Source organism: Gymnoscopelus braueri (genome assembly GCF_963280865.1).
Source record: "Gymnoscopelus braueri genome assembly, chromosome: 6".
Classification (NCBI taxonomy): Eukaryota; Metazoa; Chordata; class Actinopteri; order Myctophiformes; family Myctophidae; genus Gymnoscopelus; species Gymnoscopelus braueri.
The window spans coordinates 40,313,185-40,331,580 of record NC_137607.1 but is presented as its reverse complement, the minus strand read 5'-3'; the positions used below and the strand labels follow the sequence as shown (position 1 = coordinate 40,331,580).

Sequence of the window (18,396 nt, the reverse complement as noted above, 5' to 3'; positions counted from 1 at the left end):
TATCACTGAAACAATCAAATATGTATTCCTGGATTGTAGTCAGCCTTTTTCAAAGGTCACACTTCCATCCTGTGGATTCAAATCTCAATGGAAAAAGCTTATCAAAGCAATTTTGCTCAGCCAGCCAATTGGCCAGCCAACCAGACAGCACTGGAGCGGGCTGTGTTAAAGGGTATTTCACACTTCCACCAAATGACCTATGGGTGAAACTTACTACAGAACCAGAGAACAGTAGCACAGATCTCAATGCATACATAGTGGGATATACTACATATATTGTATACTGCATTTATATACTGTACATAAATTATCTCAGTCGTTGCCCACGTTTATGTAACCAAGGGCAGGGTTATCACCCTGAACAGTCAGGGGAGTGCTGATGCAACCCAGCCAAGGTTGGATACACTGTACATCTATATTTATCACACAGACAGACTTTTATTTGCCCTGACTGAGGGGTGATAAACCGTATTAGCCCAAGGGCTGATACGGCAGTGCTAGATCAATCAGCATAAGCTAAAAAGTGCCATCTTGCACTGAGCAGTCACAATGAGCAACCTCGCTGTAGAAGTAATCCAACACGTTAACCATGAATGATAATCTGCCACCGGTTCACATAATGTAGCTCTAAGCTTAGATTCAATAAGGAAGATCTCTCTCTCACACTTTCATTTTCATTGCTGGGGATACTTCACAAACATTCTGTCATTCACAGCTTGAAGTGTGAGCACTTCTAGCCAATCTGCAGTCAGAAGACCCTGTCATTCTCTTTTCAGCAAGCAACGAGCAACCCACCTCCATCCCCAACTCCAAGACGCATTTTATTGTCTCCACCAGGCCAAAGGCTTGGCAGAGACTATGTTTTCGCCCCTGTCTGTCCGTCCGTCCGTCCGTCCGTCCGTCCGTCCGTCCGTCCGTCCGTCCGTCCGTCCGTCCGTGCGTGCAGAAGGAGCGAGTGCACTTTCTGGCAGCAGTAATGCCGCAGTGCTACCGGCAACTGCCATGGCAGTGTTTCCTAAGCCGCGGCAGCTGCAGGCAACTGAGGTTAGGTTTAGGCATGGTTTTACTGACGTTAGGGTAAGGGTTAGGTTTAGGCATGGTTTAATCTCTCAAGAACAGATCCATAGCTGCACTTGGATCTGTCGGTAGTGTTGACAACCCATGCACATTGGCGTGGTGTGGGCGTGCCTTCAGATCAGGAAGCAGGCCGCGCTTTACCCAATCAAATGTAGTGGGCGGTATTTACATGTGTGCGGCTCAATTCCCACTGGAAACAAACTAAAACTCATTTAACAATAGCGTCCTCGGAGCAGACAAAACCATGGAAAGTTAGTAACATTTTAACTTGCTCTTTCATCTTAGAAACAAGTAACCAAAACGATCCATGTTCTTTGGGAGAAATTGTGTTAGTGTTCCGTGGAGAAATATTGATAGTGGGAATGAAAACATAGTCGCACCACCGGAAGTGGAAGGCTGAGGGCAGACCAAAACCCCGGTTTTCCGTGAGCAAAGGTCCTCCATACAGCTCCGCCCAGAGTCAAATGGAAGAGTGAAAAACAGCAGAGGGCGCTGTTTTTCCTTTTTATTTGACGATGGGTTCCCAGATTGGGCATGGTTTTACTGAGGTTAGGGTTAGGTTTAGCCATGGTTTTACTGAGGTTAGGGTTAGGTTTAGGCATAGTTTTACTGAGGTTAGGGTTAGGTTTAGGCATGGTTTTACTGAGGTTAGGGTTAGGTATAGGCATAGTTTTACTGAGGTTAGGGTTAGGGTTAGGTTTAGGCATAGTTTAACTGACAGCCACCGGCAGCTACCGGCAGTTGCCGGCAGATGGTGCCAGATTATATTTCCTGCCATAGTGCGTTTTTGTCAAAACACACTTTTTGCTAATACTCCTACACAGATTTTGTCCAAAACTCACAGACATTGGTACACATTATCTCTGGGGTCATGTGATCGACATATATGAGTCTGATTTTTCAGATCCCCTTCCAATTGGCTAAGACTGCCTTCCAAAGTTTGCGGGCCCTGGGTAGGCAACCTGCCTGGCGAAGACCTGTGCTATGAGGAGCACACTTTTCTAGTAGGACATGAATAACTTTTATTTTTGTTACACATTCACCAATATTTATTTGCTGTGTATAGTATTAACAAAATAGTATGAATTATTTTTCCAAAATATGTATTTGAGCTGAGAAAAAAATCTCGAAATGTTTGTTTTCAGATACACAACAAGGTGTAGTTCCAAAACGAAATGGACAATCTAGTTATAACACATTTTATAGCTATGAACCTCTACTTTCATATGTAGTGAAAAAAATGTATAATTTTTTTCTTAACGATTCCACCACTCCCTACGCTCAGTCATATACTGTACAGTACAGTACTGTATATAGTTAAACAATGCATTATCCTAACCGGATTTGTCCTGTTAAACTCATTGAATAGTAATTATTCCATACTTTGTTGGTATGTTCACTTACCGTAGATTGTGACTGACGGGAGTATTTAAATGATTAAATGTGCTTAACAGAACAACAAGAGAGTTCCTGATTTTCACAGAAATTCAGTGTACTGTACAATGTGTTCTTTTAATGTGAACCATTAATAACTATAGCGTGTTTTAAGTTTTGTGCCAACCGAGAGAGTTTTTGGATTACAAAGACTGACCTGGCAGGAAAATTATATTTCCCAAGTAAAGCCAGACAGTAGATTGAGGAGAATGTAAAATGGTGATGAATGACTTCCATCACTCCTGAGTTAGGGCCAAATGAATTGCTTGGCCCCATATATAACAGTTAGTGCAACTACTCCCTCCGAGGGGTAAGAGATAATTTTCTGTGTGTGTGTGTGTGTGTGTGTGTGTGTGTGTGTGTGTGTGTGTGTGTGTGTGTGTGTGTGTGTGTGTGTGCGTGTGCGTGTGCGCGCGCGTGTGCACTCACACACCAGCTGTACAGCTGTGCAGTTCAACCATAGCCTTAGTTGTACACTATTGCCCATTGAGGAGCACTACTGCAGCAGTTGGGGGTTAAATTCCTTGCTCAAGGGCCTCTTCGTGGCAGATGTTGGGTGTGAGGACAATTTGTCCTGTTCGCTTTGCCCTCTCAGTCTTTACCGCTCTGCCCGGGGATTTGAACCGAGGCCGTTCCAGTCACAGGCATACTGTATAGCACTGTGCTCCAGGTGACTTCACCGTCGAGCGCAAACTCAAACTCCATTGTGAATTGACCATAATGGCCAGGTGTCTATTTTTACACAGTCAAGCTGTTGTACTGTATGCAGCACTGCTGTTTCCTTGAGCACATTCAACTGGAGGCAGACACTGGCACTCTTTTCTCCATTCGACACCCGTCAACAAAGATGACCCGCCTGTTATAAATGCTTGCTGCTGTCAACATCTAGCCTATCTTGTTCACCAACACCCAGAATGACTTTATTTGCACAAGTATTAAGCCAAATTATCCCCTCAATAAAGCCATCCACTTCAGTGGATGCATGAAGTTTATTATTAGCTGGCAGCTTGGCGTTTGGCGGGGAGGGGGGAGCAAGGAAAGAGAAACAGCAAACACAAAGCAGTTGGAGCGGAATAGGAACTTGACAGTCAGTCAGTGCAATTTATCATTCTGTCAAACTTCACTGACTGCTGCTGCAGAACTATCTACAGTGTACACACAATCACCCCCCCCCACCCCTACGCACACGCACACGCACACGCACACGCACACACACACACACACACACACACACACACACACACACACACACACACACACACACACACAATGGTTGAGGATTGCTGAGGAGAGGAAGGCCAGAGCATAGAAATCTGCCAAGTGAGCATGTTTGTAATTTCAGAGCGATTTCAGCCCCTTGGCCTCATGTCAGCCTGAGCGCATGCAAACATCCAGCGTTTCATATCAGTTGATTTATCATTGTTGTTTTGTCATATCACTCTGTCTATTAACAGATGAATTCTGCCCAATTTCATCTTGACAATGTTCAATAACATCAAAAGATGTTGTTGTCAGTTGTGGACAGTAACTAACTAAGTATGTTTGAGTAAATGTTTGCAAACACAAACGCTTTCACTTCGCTACATTTCAAATAGAAACATTGTACTTCTGACTCGACTACATTTCTAGGAAGTGACTCTTCCAAGAAATATTATGAATTAACCTCTGTTTTCACTATTTCAATAATTTTTCAATGCATTGATATTAAAAAGAAAATGTACAGTGTAATTTTTACACTTAAATACTTGAGTATATAACTTTGTCCACCCCTGTTTGTTGTTGATTGACTCCCCTGGTTTCATGCAGCTATCCATGCTGAACGCTGTACAATAGAAACAACTCAGTATGTTGTGACATCAAAAAGATCGATAGTCTAATAACAGTGAGGCATTGTTTGATCCCATAGCCCACAGGGATGTTCACCCTGTTAAGTTTCTGATCTGTGACATCATGCACATGTAGCGGTGTGAGCTGTCATTGGTCCATGTCTGCGGGGACATATACAGAAATAAAACTTTGTAAAAAAAGATAACGTGGTGCTTCTCCATCAAACGCTCACCGCCTCCGGAGTGCTCCCTGCAATGTCAGACATCAGAAAAGAGAATCAAAGGCAGTTTTACTTTCAAACCACTTCACTTGAGGCTGGAGTCAAAGTGCTGCCACATCTCAGCAAGCATGCAGCAAAGAGTAAAACCCTCTGCAATGGTCACATTTGCATGAATGAAACCTCTAAGCAGCTGAACAGCACGCATTCATCCTGCAGAGTGAATGGGGTTTCATACCATATCAGCGATTAGCCTATTACGACATTTGAGTTGTACCTGGTCCTTTGGATAAATCACCATTACTGTCATGACTGATTCACACAATTCATGCCAAATGGCCCCTTTCTGATGTGCTGTAGACAGGACTCTATGATTACGTTTAGTCTCCGGCTACATTTCATTTTGACCATCGTATCATTTACCTTTTCCCCGGCGTACTTCAAAGTGTGGACACTTCAAAGTAGTATGAGTGACTGCCACTCGGAGACCGAGGACGGCTCTTTTGATCATCTGCGGGAAAACTCCCCACCCGCCCGCCCACCCAACACAATCAGGAGAGAGCGTGCCAGAGAGGAGGTTTTGACAGCCATAAGATGAATGCAGTCATCCTCAGAGCTATCAGATAAACGCAGCATGCCTTAATCCATTAATATGAAAATGAGGGAGGAGGGGAGGTCGGGGGAGGGCTTTTCCATAACAGCTAAACGCCTCCGAATGAAGTTTTCAAAGGGAGGTTTAGCATTCAAAGCACTTAATGGTCTGTGTGTGAGTGTGTGTGCATGTGTATGTGTATGTGTATGTGTATGTGTGTGTGTCTGTCTGTGTGTGTGTGTGTGTGTGTGTGTGTGTGTGTGTGTGTGTGTGTGTGTGTGTGTGTGTGTGTGTGTGTGTGTGTGTGTGAGTGTGTGTGTGTGTGTGTGTGTGTTTGCGAGTGCCTGTTTCCATGTTGGTGGGTGTCCTCAAAATGCACGTCATGCACGTTTATCACTTTTTAATAGGCTCCCTATTTTGTACTTAGGCAGTTCAAAAATAGCCGACTAGTTGTGAGCTTGTAGCTTGTGTGTGAAAACCTGTAACATCTCTTAATTGTTTTTGAAACTTTTCACCTTTAATGACATGCCCAAAATAGGGATGACAGGGTTCATAACAAAGTGAAACAGATTACGCCTTGAGGTGCTATGGAATGGCACGTTTTAAATCTCAAATCCTCATCAACGCCTGCGATTAAAACAGCGGCTGAATGCACTTGGGCAACACAAATAGCTGCTTTATTGAGCAAGTAAATGCAGCAATAGCTGACATTTTTGTTAACTCTAGCCCGGAGGTAGAGGTGTTTCCTGTAGTCCTCTCTTCTCCTCCATGTCTCCTTTACTTAATTATTGTTCCATCATCCATTCATTTATTCATCCTCTCCTGTCCACTTCCCTCCTTTCATTCATCCATCCACCCATTCATTGTTCTATCAACCGATCAGTATCATGTTGTGAGTAGTACCTACAGTACCTACTACTTACTGTAAGAACTTATTTTCTTTACCCAGGTATTACACTATATGGAATTACAGTATATATACAAGTACATCCAACGAAGTCTAAACATAATCCAGTTTAGAAAACAAGTAGAGACATATACTGTGAAGCCTCCAGCAAGAATCAACACAAACTTTGAGCACTTTTACTTTTGATACTTTAAGTACATCTTCATGCCAATACTTTGGCACTTTTACTCAAGTAAAATTCGGAATACAGAACTATTACTTGTAACAGAGTATTTACGTTGTGGTATTGATACTTTTACTAAAGAGTATTAAGTACTTCTTCCACCACTGCTTCCATCCTTCTATCCATTATCCTCCTCCTGTTAGGGGTGAAGTGAACTCACCTAACAGGGTTATGTGTCTCCTGTTAGAGGTGAAGTGAACTCACCTAATGGGGTTATGTGTCTCCAGGAAATGGTGGGCTCAGGTTTCCCACTGGCCGTGCAGATGAGCGACACGTTGCTCCCCTCGTTTACCGTGATGTCAGAAGAAATGTCGTATATTTTTGGGGGAACTGCAATGGAGAGAGGGAAGAAATAAACAAAAAGATTAGCAGTTTGAACCTGAATAGTATCCCCCCACACCCTAGGCCCGGCTTAATGCACAGGCTTAAAGGGCTACAGCCCGGGTCACCCACAAAAAGACCGGACTATTGCAAGTAACAGCACCGAAACTGTCCGGGTGCTGCTGAAGTAACGCTAAATCGCTGCCGAAATGCGTCTGCAGCAACCCTCACCCTGCAGATGAAGCGAAAATATTCTGGATGCTAGGCGAAGCACACTGTTGTGCAACAAAGTATAACTTAGGCTTAAGAGGCAGGCGGTGAGGCAGCTGAGCTGTGGTACGCTGTATGTTCTGTGGCTTCATAAATAAATCCTAGCTTTAGGCTGAATCTTCATTTGGCTGTATTAAGGACTTTATACAGTACATCCAAACAAGTCCAGACATAAGTTCAAGAGATCGGAATCATCAACAGTCCCTGCTGGACATGATTTCATAAAAAGTTTCTGAGCACGAAAATCCTCCTAGAGCTCAATAAAGACTATACGTTTAGACTATTACAAACACACACATACACACACGCTGTAAATACACACTCACAAAGAAATTCAGACAGAAAATAAGTGGCAAGCATGCACACACACACGCGTGCATAAAGACATTGAATAACAAGTGACAAACAACGTGCATGTACAGTATACACACACACACACACACACACACACACACACACACACACACACACACACACACACACACACACACACACACACACACACACACACACACACACACACACACACACACACACACACACACACACACACACACACACTCAATAGAACCATTTTAATCTGACAGATTTGTATCTTTCACAGAGCCTCTGCAGTGACTCATGCTATTTAATGGGCTCTCGATTGTCTGGGGATTTCAACTGAACTATTCCAAACTAAACCCTTGATCCCTCCTCTCAACGCCTCCTGAAAAACTGTCAAAAGAGAAGTTGAATCAACAATTCTCCCCAGTTCCTCTTTAGGCCTGTCACCCTGCATGGAGTCAGATGAACTCTGTTGTGATTTGAACTCTCTCCAATTTGTCTGAGTCCTCCTCTCTCCCTTCCTGGCTCCTCACTTCCAATATAATCAACAATCAGTGGTGGACAGTGGACACTGATAGTATACCTCTACTTGTACTCAACTCCAGATTGAGTCAAAGTAAAGATACTCCTGGTCAAATATGACTCAGCTACAATGTGTACTTGAGTTATAGTACTGGAGTACTTGCCTTTAAAAATATTGTCATTCAAAGTACAAATTACAAAGTACATTTTCTTTTTAATATCATTGCATGGCTATTTAGAATGTGTACACCGCCACCACTCCAAAATGTAAAAGAAAATATCAACAACAGTGAAAATAGCAGATCTACAAGCTCACAATGAACACTTTGTGACCTTGTAGATCTGCTATTTTTGGATTTTAGATCCTTTTTCCCTTCCTAGAAATGTAGCGTAGAATGCAAATACAGTACAAGTGCAGTAAGCAAGTACTTTGTTACTGTCCAGTCCACCACTGCCAACAATAGAAGACAATGCTGCTCGGAGCTCGATGGATGAGAACATCTTCTCTCTTGTGCCGTCACCTTTTTCCTCTGATTCAAACACAATTCGTTGTCTGTGTGAATGAGAAAGACCCACCGATCATCTATGCTGAAAATAACACATTCCTGAGGCTATTAAAACTTGTCGAGGTCTGCATTATATGAGAGGTAATACAAGAGAAAACACTGAAAATGAATTATCTATCCATCTATCTGGCATAGCGTCTGCACAACCGCGGACGCACGTATCAACACCGACGTATTAATGATCACAGGCAAATAGCCTTCAGCCAACTGTAGGATGATGCATCATTAGTTGAGCCAAGTGTGAAATTATTGTAATGAATCTGTCTGTATGTCACTCTGACCACAAATTTGGTCAGGTGCTGAAGCTGCTCAACTACGCACACTAGTAGTTTGCCTTGTTTAATTATTATATCTGCCAGGATGATGTTTTTTGCCCCTGTCTGGCCTATTTTACAAACAATGCCAAAAATCATGAACACATCGTTGGATGAACCCCAAATTTGAATCACACATTGAGGGGCCTCTACAAAGCGCAGAATCGAAAGGGATTTCACTCAAACTCATAGGTGGCGCCACAAATGTGACAAATGTCACTGTTTGTTGCAGAAAGATGATTTTCTTCTACCAAATTAGGTACGCAATATCTTGAAAGTCATGCGACAATGAGCGTCAAACAGCATTTTGATATCGTTTGCCTGTAATTGGTTTCCAAAATGAGTGAGGAGGCGTGTAACAGTTGGCCAAGGCTCCAAAAAGGTCCACAAATGCATTTTTTTGGGACATCCCTTTATTTATTTCCAAAACACAAATAGTTCCCGTGCAAGATTTGTGCAGTGCAGGTCCTGGGCAAAACGAATACTTCAAGAATAAATTATACGATTGGCCAAAAATAAAGTTCCAAAAATAGGAAATAAGAAATGAACACTTGACAGTTAAACAAAAAAACCCCGAAATAAACCAAGAACTCAACAACTTTAACAGGAAATGCTCCCAAGGCCCTAGCAGCTCTCCCCTGCAAGGTGTTGTCTACTTGTTAGCCCAAGGCTTGCCAAAGCTGAACTCAACACCTCCAGTCTCCATTAGCAGGTGAAGGCTGGATGGGTACCAAATTGGCAGGAGTACTTATCTTACACAATTACACTGTTTTACAAAACAAATTCCAAATACATAATTCAGGTGCCAAATCACTCACAAGATTATTAAAATTAAATGTATCCTAACCCATTAAAAACACCCCTCCTCCTCTACAGTACTTGGCACCTTCCCAATCAACAGGATTGCCAGCACTGCAGAGGAGAGATAGGTGACCGACAATAAATTCAACTTCCTCACACGGTGTCAATAATGAAGGCATGCAACACAAACTACTAAACACACACTTCACAGCCGGCTTGAGGAGATTGCTCATGCAAAGTTACTCATTACATGTCTATAGCAAGGGTTCCCAAACTTTTCAGGCCAAACTTTCCCCCCAAAAGAATCATATTTGAACTGGGGACCCCCCACCCTCAAGAACTTGGAATTGTAGGAGTTGAAGCATTACATTTAGTTTGACTCGGTTCCACAGATAAATATTGTGAAAATGGCCGAACTACAAGCTCACAACGCCTCGCATTTGCGAGGCGTTGTGAGCTTGTAGATCGGCTATTTTCACAAACCACTGTGAACCATTGATCTATAGGGCACAGTTTGCCCCGTGGCAAGGCAAGGAAAAATTCCATATATGCAACGTGCAACCAACCCCAAATATGAACGCATGTTGAGGGACCTCGACATGCGACATGCGAAGGTCCCACAAGCAGAAACACTTCTGCCCATAGAGGGTGCCACAAATGTGAAACATTTTATGATACTGTATTTGATATAAATGCTATTTTCCCCCCGCAGATTCCTTGAGTCCTGACAGCTGCAACCCATGACTTACACCACCATGGGTAGGGCCACCCGGCCTAGCGGTAGCTAAATCCGTTTATCACTGGTATTATTTAGCTTGTGGTAAATCTCAGTGGTTCTGGAATATCAGGTACCATCTGTGTTGGGGCTCAAGTAAACAAACACACACAATGCAATGATATAAGAGTCTGAGAAAACACCATGGCTGATTCGTTTTCTTCTTTTCTTTTTTCTGTTCTTGTTCCGTTTCCTGCGACTTCAGTGGGGGTCATTTTTGATCAACAGATCGGGATCTAAATGAGATAAAAGTGGGGGGGACCTTTTGGCGTGAGAGGTCCGGAGGCGGTGTTGAATCTAGGTTATTGCCTGTCGTACTCCTGTGTTTACTTGCTGTAGGACCCCACTGTTGACACATCTCCTTAGTGTCTGATAGTGCAAAATTGAAAACGCTGGTGTTTGATCCTATCTGCTCTTGGCCGGGAGCAGAGAGGGGTTTTATTTCAGAGGTTTGAGAGGCTTGTCTTGAGGAGCCGCCCCTCTCACCGCCGGTCCCCGAGACGATATCTAGCTTTCAGTTCAGATGCTTTAGTGTAGAAAGCACCCAACAGAGGAGTACACACACAGTACAAGTCAAGGATCTAAACAGAACAAAGTTTAGAGATAATTGTTCAACCATTAAAATGTGAAAATGTGAAAACTTCGACAGCTGTGGGACGGGGCTGTCCGTCTGAGGACAAGTGAGCTGTTAATTTATTCCTGAGACTGTGAGCTATGATCCTACTATTTTTTCCTGACCTCCCAAACCAATTAAGCGGGACTCTATGCTAGTATCATGAAGGTGTGTCTGTGTGGTGTGATCTCAACTGTGACCACTTAAGATATGAAACGAGTCCGTGCCCAGCTGTCATACGACGGCCAAAAAGTGCATGCTAACTAACAAGTTTATATGGAAAGGGACGTCTGGTTGCTAGGCTACAGCGACGATATTTTGCAAGCTAGGTTGCAGAGGGACCACAGGGGACACTGCTGGTATCGGGTCTGATGATGAGAGTCCAGGGGACCACTTGGAACAGCAGTTGACATCCATTTGGATTTCCACTCATTCATATCAAGCTACCAAAACAAAAACCATGTTATTTTCACTTCCTAACAGTGGCTGCCTGTGGTTTTAGGATTGACTTTGAGAGTGAGAGAGAGAGAGAGAGAGAGAGAGAGAGAGAGAGTGAGAGTGAGAGTGAGAGTGAGAGATTTTTTTGTTTTTTTTTGTTTAAGCTCTTTATTAAAAACCACTCCTTTCCAGTTCCAGTCCACAATCATACAATTACACAAAACAAAACAAAACCAACAAAAATAAATAATTATATCCTTCCACTAGAAGCAAAGAACCAGCTCTCCCCCTTCCTGTGGTAGGCACAACACCCCCTCAACAGCCCAGATGTTATTGAAACCTTCCAGATCATTTATAAACTTATAGTAGGCATCGTATTCAAGTGGAAGTTCTTGGTGGCAAACTATGTTTTATATTTTGTCAGAGAGAGAGAGAGAGAGAGAGAGAGAGAGAGAGAGAGAGAGAGATGGAAAGATGCAGTTTGACGATCCTTCACCAGACAGTGTAAGTATTATTAGGGCGTGTGTGTGTGTTTATGCCACTGTGCGTGCGTGCGTGCGTGCGTGCGTGCGTGCATGCGTGCGTGTTTGTCTAGTGCTGAGGCCTCTGAGGCTTAGCTTTCCTCTCGGCCATATGAAACAGCTTACACACTATAAACAGTGTTAAGAGGTCAACACAGTACAAGGTGCACACTTTTTGCCTTCTGCTGAGGAAAAGTGACAGGAAAAAAGCAATGTAATCTCTTACCCTGAGGTACAGTAGCTCTATCACCATCTGCTGCCACTACTCAGAAGTGCTTAACGGACGCCTTCCTTGCAGTTGCACATGCTCTGACCCTTGAACAGCTACATTAAGCTACATTAAACTGCTATTCTCCTACGTTCTCATCTCCATATGTCGTACAATATGTGTCTCCCTTTCTAGGCCTCCCTTCAAAAACAACAGGGATGTTTTCGACCGCGCCGCCCTTTTGACGATGGAACGCCACCACGACTGTTCCCTCGCAAGCGACCCCGGCTTGTTGTTTTTTCTTCACGTGCTAATTCATTATAGTGGCTCGGTGATTGTCATGTTTGCCCGTTCCTCTGCAATTTCCGCTTCTACAGCCTAGCGGGAGGCTGCTGTGGGAGAAGAGGTGAGGGGGGGGCTGCCACAGCTGATCCCGCCATCGTCTTCTCCCTCTCGGCGGACGCCCCGTGTGAATAAATACGCTTCTAATGACGCCACCTCGAATTACGGAAATGCTTACAGCTGCACTATTAAAATGCAGAGCTGGGGGTGGGGTGGGGGGGGGGGTTTCTCGCTCCTGCAAAGCGGAGTCTACGTAGCACTGGCCGCTTCTATGAATTCTGACAGGCTTCTCCAGGGCTGACTGCTGCCACCAATTGCAGGACCCCATTACCGGCTACACCTACTGCCAGCCAGCATTCCAATTACGGCACAGAGGGGAGAAGCAAAGGCCTCCCTGTTATAACGCACAGCCCCGTGCACTGGGGGGAAAGAAAGGGTGAGGGCGGGGGTAATACAAATTTGAGATAAAGAGAGTGGGAGGGAGAAGAATAAAGAGAGACAAAGACGTCCACTCTGTAATTCATATATTGTCGCTGTCGGGTGGAAACCTCATAAACGGTTACTTTTCATAAAATGTAAAAAGGAACCTGTGACCAATATATACAATATAGTTATTATTTATTCACAAGCTCTTGTTAATAGTTTTCATTGGTTCAATATTTATAAAACACACAGGCCCACTTAACCACTTTCACTTTCAAAATGTTTCTGAAATAGCGAAAATAGACGATCTACAAGCTCACTTGCTTGTAGATCGGCTATTTTCGCTACTTTTGTTGCGAGACTCTTGTAGGATGTTAATTTATGAAAAAACATAATAAGTTGAAATATGGAGATACAGGGTTGTAACCCTATGCTGTATACATAGGTGGTATGGTCCTTTAAAGGGATAGTTCCTCCCCAATATGGCATTTTTTTCTTTCGATTAGTCGAAAGCCCATGGAGACTTGAATTCATTGATATTTTTTTATGTTTTTGTCGCATTCCTAAGTCAATAATTTGATGACCGGCAGTGGTACCGGTGGGAGACACAAAGAGCCAAATTATTGGCTTAGGAATGCGACAAAAACAAAAACATATCCCTGGATTCAAGTCTCCATGGGGTGACTAATCGATCGATTTTTGGGGGGGGGACTATCCTTTTAAGTTGTTGGCGGGCTGAGCGCGCCGGCAACGAGTTATGGGATTGTTCTCTTGTTCACTTTCTGTTCTGGAGGGAAAGCGGTGGCGATAAAACGGTGGAAGTGACATGTGTTGTTATACGGGTGATACAGAAGTTAGAACCCTAGGCTGTTCACGTGGATTTATTGGATCTATTTTCGTAATTAAATTACCAACTCTTCAGCACTGTTTCCTTCTTTCTCTGTCATTTTAGATTTCTTTGGCTTTTCAAAAATAGCAGATATACAAGCTCATGAGCTTGCAGATCTGCTATTTTCCTTCTGGAGGTCCCTGGAACAGAATATTTTACAAATGTTCGCTTAAAAATATATATATATTCAAAGATTTGCACAAATTTTCACGATGTCTCAAAAATAGCATATCTACAAGCTCATAGCGCGGCACTCGGTGCCGCGCTATGAGCTTGTATATCTGCTATTTTTGAATAGCCAAAGAAATCTAAAATGACAGAGACGCGTTCCCGGATTGAATGGTGTTGATAATAGAAGAAAGGATAAGGATTATTCCGTAGAGGAAGGGGAAGGTGGTCATAAGGTCTCTGCCCGACAGCGATGATATATTCAGATTCTACGTTCGTTAACACCCTCCAGCCTTTCCCACCCTCCTCAATGCATGGCAGGGCACACAGCCAGGACGACCAAACGCTGCAACACAGAAGGCCGTTGATATGAAGCAGATGCTTGGCCGGTATAAGGAAGGACGCATAGTCCTTTTAACCCATTCAACCCGGGAACGCATCTCTGTCACTTTAGATGTCTTTTGGCTATTCAAAAATAGCAGATATACAAGCTCATAGCGCTATGAGCTTGTAGATCTGCTATTTTAGAAAAATCATGAAAATGTGTACAAATCTTTGTATATATACTGTATATCTTTTAAAGCAAACATTTTGTAACTCAAATCTTTGCTTCTACAGGGGTCCCTGGAAAAAAAATATTTTACAAATGTTCCCTTTAAAAAAGGGAACACACTTTGCACACATTTTCACGATTTTTCTAAAATAGCAGATCTACAAGCTCATAGCACTATGAGCTTGTATAATAAATGTATGAGCTTGTATAAAAATAGCATAACTGCTATTTTTGAATAGCCAAAGAAATCCAAAATGACTCGGACGCTTCCCCGGATTGAATGGGTTAATCAACAATGTGCGGTACATTCAAAATTGGTTTGGGGCAGATTTCAAAGTTTTATTATGCGGCTTTACTCTGCAAGGTGAAATCACTACCTTGTCCCTGAATGACTGCGTAATCCTAAAATTACCCCCCCCCCACCACCCCCCGCGCCTTCCGGTATTATAGGGCTATTAGAGATGACATTGATAAAGGGGAAATTTGTCAAATTCACCTGTATAAGCCGGACTTAATATACACCTCAGTAATGAGACACTTTGAGCATACTGTAGCTAGCTATTCCTAAAAGGCGTTTCTTATTCCCCGTCCTCGCTGCAGGCTGTAATAGGAAAACTGACTTCCAATCCGTTAATTAGGCATCAGACACGGAAACTAAACATAAACACTGACAGATTATATTACTCAGAGGGATTACCTCCATTTGCGATGTGACAAAGCAAGCGAAGATAATATGAAGTGCTTAACTTTGTGAAAAGTTCATCCGAGTAGAAAGAGTGTCATAATTGAAAAAAATAGTTTTTGGGTCCTTACTGCTTTGCTTGGAAACAAAAACAAGACAAAATTGTGACAAAAGGTACGTCCAATTATGCTTTTTTGGCTTTGTCTTACATATACAGGTAGTCATGTCATGAGCCTGTGTGAAACCATTAGCAAACTGTTATGATACAGTACGGGAAAGAATGAACAACGAAGCAAATTGAAATATAAGGTGTCTGCTGTACAATGATAAAAGTGTGTGTGTGTGTGTGTGTGTGTGTGTGTGTGTGTGTGTGTGTGTGTGTGTGTGTGTGTGTGTGTGTGTGTGTGTGTGTGTGTGTGTGTGTGTGTGTGTGTGTGTGTGTGTGTGTGTGTGCGCGCATGGGTGCGTGCGTGCGTGTGTGCGTGCATGCATGTTTTACTATCTTTGTGGGCACCTTAGTAAAAACCACAGAACATCGTCTGTAGTTCACAGGGATATTGGTCTAATCCCCATGAGGAAAAGGGATCATTTCTGGTCAGGGTTTGGGTTAGGATTAGTTGGAGTTTGGAAGTTAGGCTTAGGGTTAGGTTGGGCCAGCAGGTTAAGTAAAATTAAATTTCTTCATGAAAAGTTGGTTTTCATCAAAGACAGTAAGACAAAATAAAAGTGTGTGTGTGTGTGTGTGTGTGTGTGTGTGTGTGTGTGTGTGTGTGTGTGTGTGTGTGTGTGTGTGTGCGTGCTGCGTGCGTGCGTGCGTGTGAAGGCATACAGACACAGTACATGTATACCAACCGACCGTCTGTGACCGCTGGCCAATAATCTTTGAAAGTTACTGTACTGTGTAGATCCCAATAGCACCCGCCACGTTCTTTCTCGTGGTGTTATGAAACATATCAATTTCTTCAACCGACAAACACAAAACCACACCCTAATAATAAAAAGCAATAAAAGTCCTCAGAAACAGGGATGTTTTCTTTCTTTCTCTTTCCATTTATAGGAGCCCAGCAGCAGTGGCAGTGGAGCAGGAATGATGAGTGCCCGGCGTTGGCAGGGCCTAAACACATAAAGCCTCATCAAGCACTTATTGCCTGTCTGTCTTGGGCATCCCTTTGTTTTAAGAACTCCTCGTGCCTGAAATGTTTGATAGCTTAATAACAGGGATTCTGGTGCACATGATTCAACGCAGCAGACAGAAAAATGTCTGTGTGTGTGGACACAAATACATTCCATAGGTCAGGTACATTAGGTAGGCTAATGCACATTATTCCATAATGGTACACATTAGGTGAGATTAATCTAGAGATTTACCCTATTAATGTACTTGAGCATTTTGCCAGAGGGTACATTTGAACAGGGGACCAAGAGAGTATCCACTTATAGTACTGTATGTATGTCAACGCTGAGCAGTACTGTACTACATTTTAGGGTTATGCAGGCTATGGGAATTTGTCTGATCTAAACCTAAATGGATTTTCCTGCCACTGTGTGATGTGTATCGTGTCCTTTTGCACAGGATCCATCTGTAGTGCCTTGCATCTTTGTTTGTTTAGGTGTGACCTACTTGTTATTTTTACTGCTGTATCTCGGTAAGCCGCTACTCCTCTAGAGAGTCGCCGAGCTTGCACCTGGCACACCGCGCAACGTTGAATCTGTGGCCATGGTTTTTCCGGCTGTGAAGCCCAGAAGTTGTGTTCCTCTCTCGGTTCATCTTCTATGGCCCACTTTTATGCTTTGAGCGACATTGTTAATGCATTTCCCACAATGCTGAGTGGCACAGAAATAACCCTAATATTGGATGTAACAATAACGTAGCAGGAAATCCCATAATCGTACATTTAAAAAAAGAAGAAAAGAAATTCTGCCTGGCTTGCCTTTATTTACCTCATTAAAATGCTTTTGGGTGTCTCTGTGGTCTGGGCTTCTGGGATACTTGGTTACAGTTAAAATATTAGTTATTAAAATATTTATCTCTGGAACCCTAAAAATCCTCTGTGCTAATTTACCTCAGAGAGTGTACAAAATGCACCCTTATGGGTCCAATTGGTTCCTAATTATCAATCATTTAGCTGGGGACCCCCTGGAACCCCCTCAAGGCCCCTTAGGGGTCCCCAGACCCCACATTGAGTACCACTAGTCCAGGCCCGGGAGATTGAACCTGGGGAGAGAATGAAAAAGTCCACCAAGGAACAGTGGCTTTTTAAAGGGTTGGTCCCCAGAATTGTGGAACAGCCCAGACTAGCACTAGACTAGCACTGAAGTTCAGCCTGCAATTAGCCACCGGTTGATGTTAATATTCCTGTTGTGACCTAATGGTGCAAAAATAACACGCTTCCACAAATGTCACAGCTGATACATACAGTATGATGAGTAATTACCAATGAGGTTAACGACGCATAACCGTGATTATGCAGAACTTGTTGCCAATTTCATGCACTTCTGAGGAATTCACAAATTAAGGGAAATCAATTGATGAAAATGAACTCTCGGAAATACCTTGTGAGAGGCAATTAATCTCGAATGAAGAGTGCTGCACTGGGCATGTAATTCAAAGATAAGCTATCACCCACTTATTGAAATAGCATCTAATTTATTCATGTTAATCAGTGTCTTTCAGCTCCAGCATCTTGCTTATGATAAACAAAATTCATCTAGGAGGGCCACTTGTCACTTTCATCCTCGAAGACGGCGATCACAGCGCCGTTTCAATTAGCCATGCATGGGAGCGGGGGCTTTAATAGGCGGAGCCAAGCACAAAAGGATTATTTAAAATGTGTGAAGATGCAAAGGGCAACAGCGAGACTTTCAAAAGGTCGTGCTGGTTTCCCCACTTCGAAATACCAGAGCATGAACAAACGCCATTACTGTCACCCAAGTTATGCTACGTTGTACGCGGTGTCGTGTGCCAAAAAGGAGCAGATATATAAGCTGTTTGTGAGCTTGTGCAGCTTGTAGATCTGCCATTTCTGCCGTACGACGGTGGTGTCATGTATAAATCATGCTTATGTGAGTCTTTGCGTGTGCTTATTGCTGGGGGTGGGCGGCTGTATGACTGTATTGTAAGGTTACGGCTGCATGTGACGTGTGAGTCTAGCATGTGTCTATGCCTGTCCAAGTGTGTGTGGTAGAAGCAGATGATCTGATGTGGGGACACAAAGCTCTGTCTCCATCTGTCACCAAGCCTTGACGTAGTGCTAAAGGTCAAAGTTCAAACTACAGATGCCCGGTGGTGATTAATGGGGAGAGAGTGGCTTGGACAGGCACCATGACACAAAGTACTGCCGTTTCAGTTGGAGGAAAGATGCTTGACTCCACGGGTGTCTGGATGTGAT

At 43.2% G+C, this 18,396-nt stretch overlaps 1 protein-coding gene across 2 annotated transcripts in view; it reads right to left on the bottom strand.

Annotated features, from left to right (window-relative positions):
* negr1 (neuronal growth regulator 1) overlaps positions 1 to 18,396 on the bottom strand; it is a 212,484-nt gene that overhangs the window by 90,726 nt on the left and 103,362 nt on the right. For both annotated transcript variants that reach the window (XM_080430684.1, XM_080430685.1), the window contains exon 3: positions 6,482 to 6,607. In XM_080430684.1, coding sequence (XP_080286810.1) covers positions 6,482 to 6,607 — 126 coding nt within the window. The remainder of the gene's footprint in view (positions 1 to 6,481; positions 6,608 to 18,396) is intronic.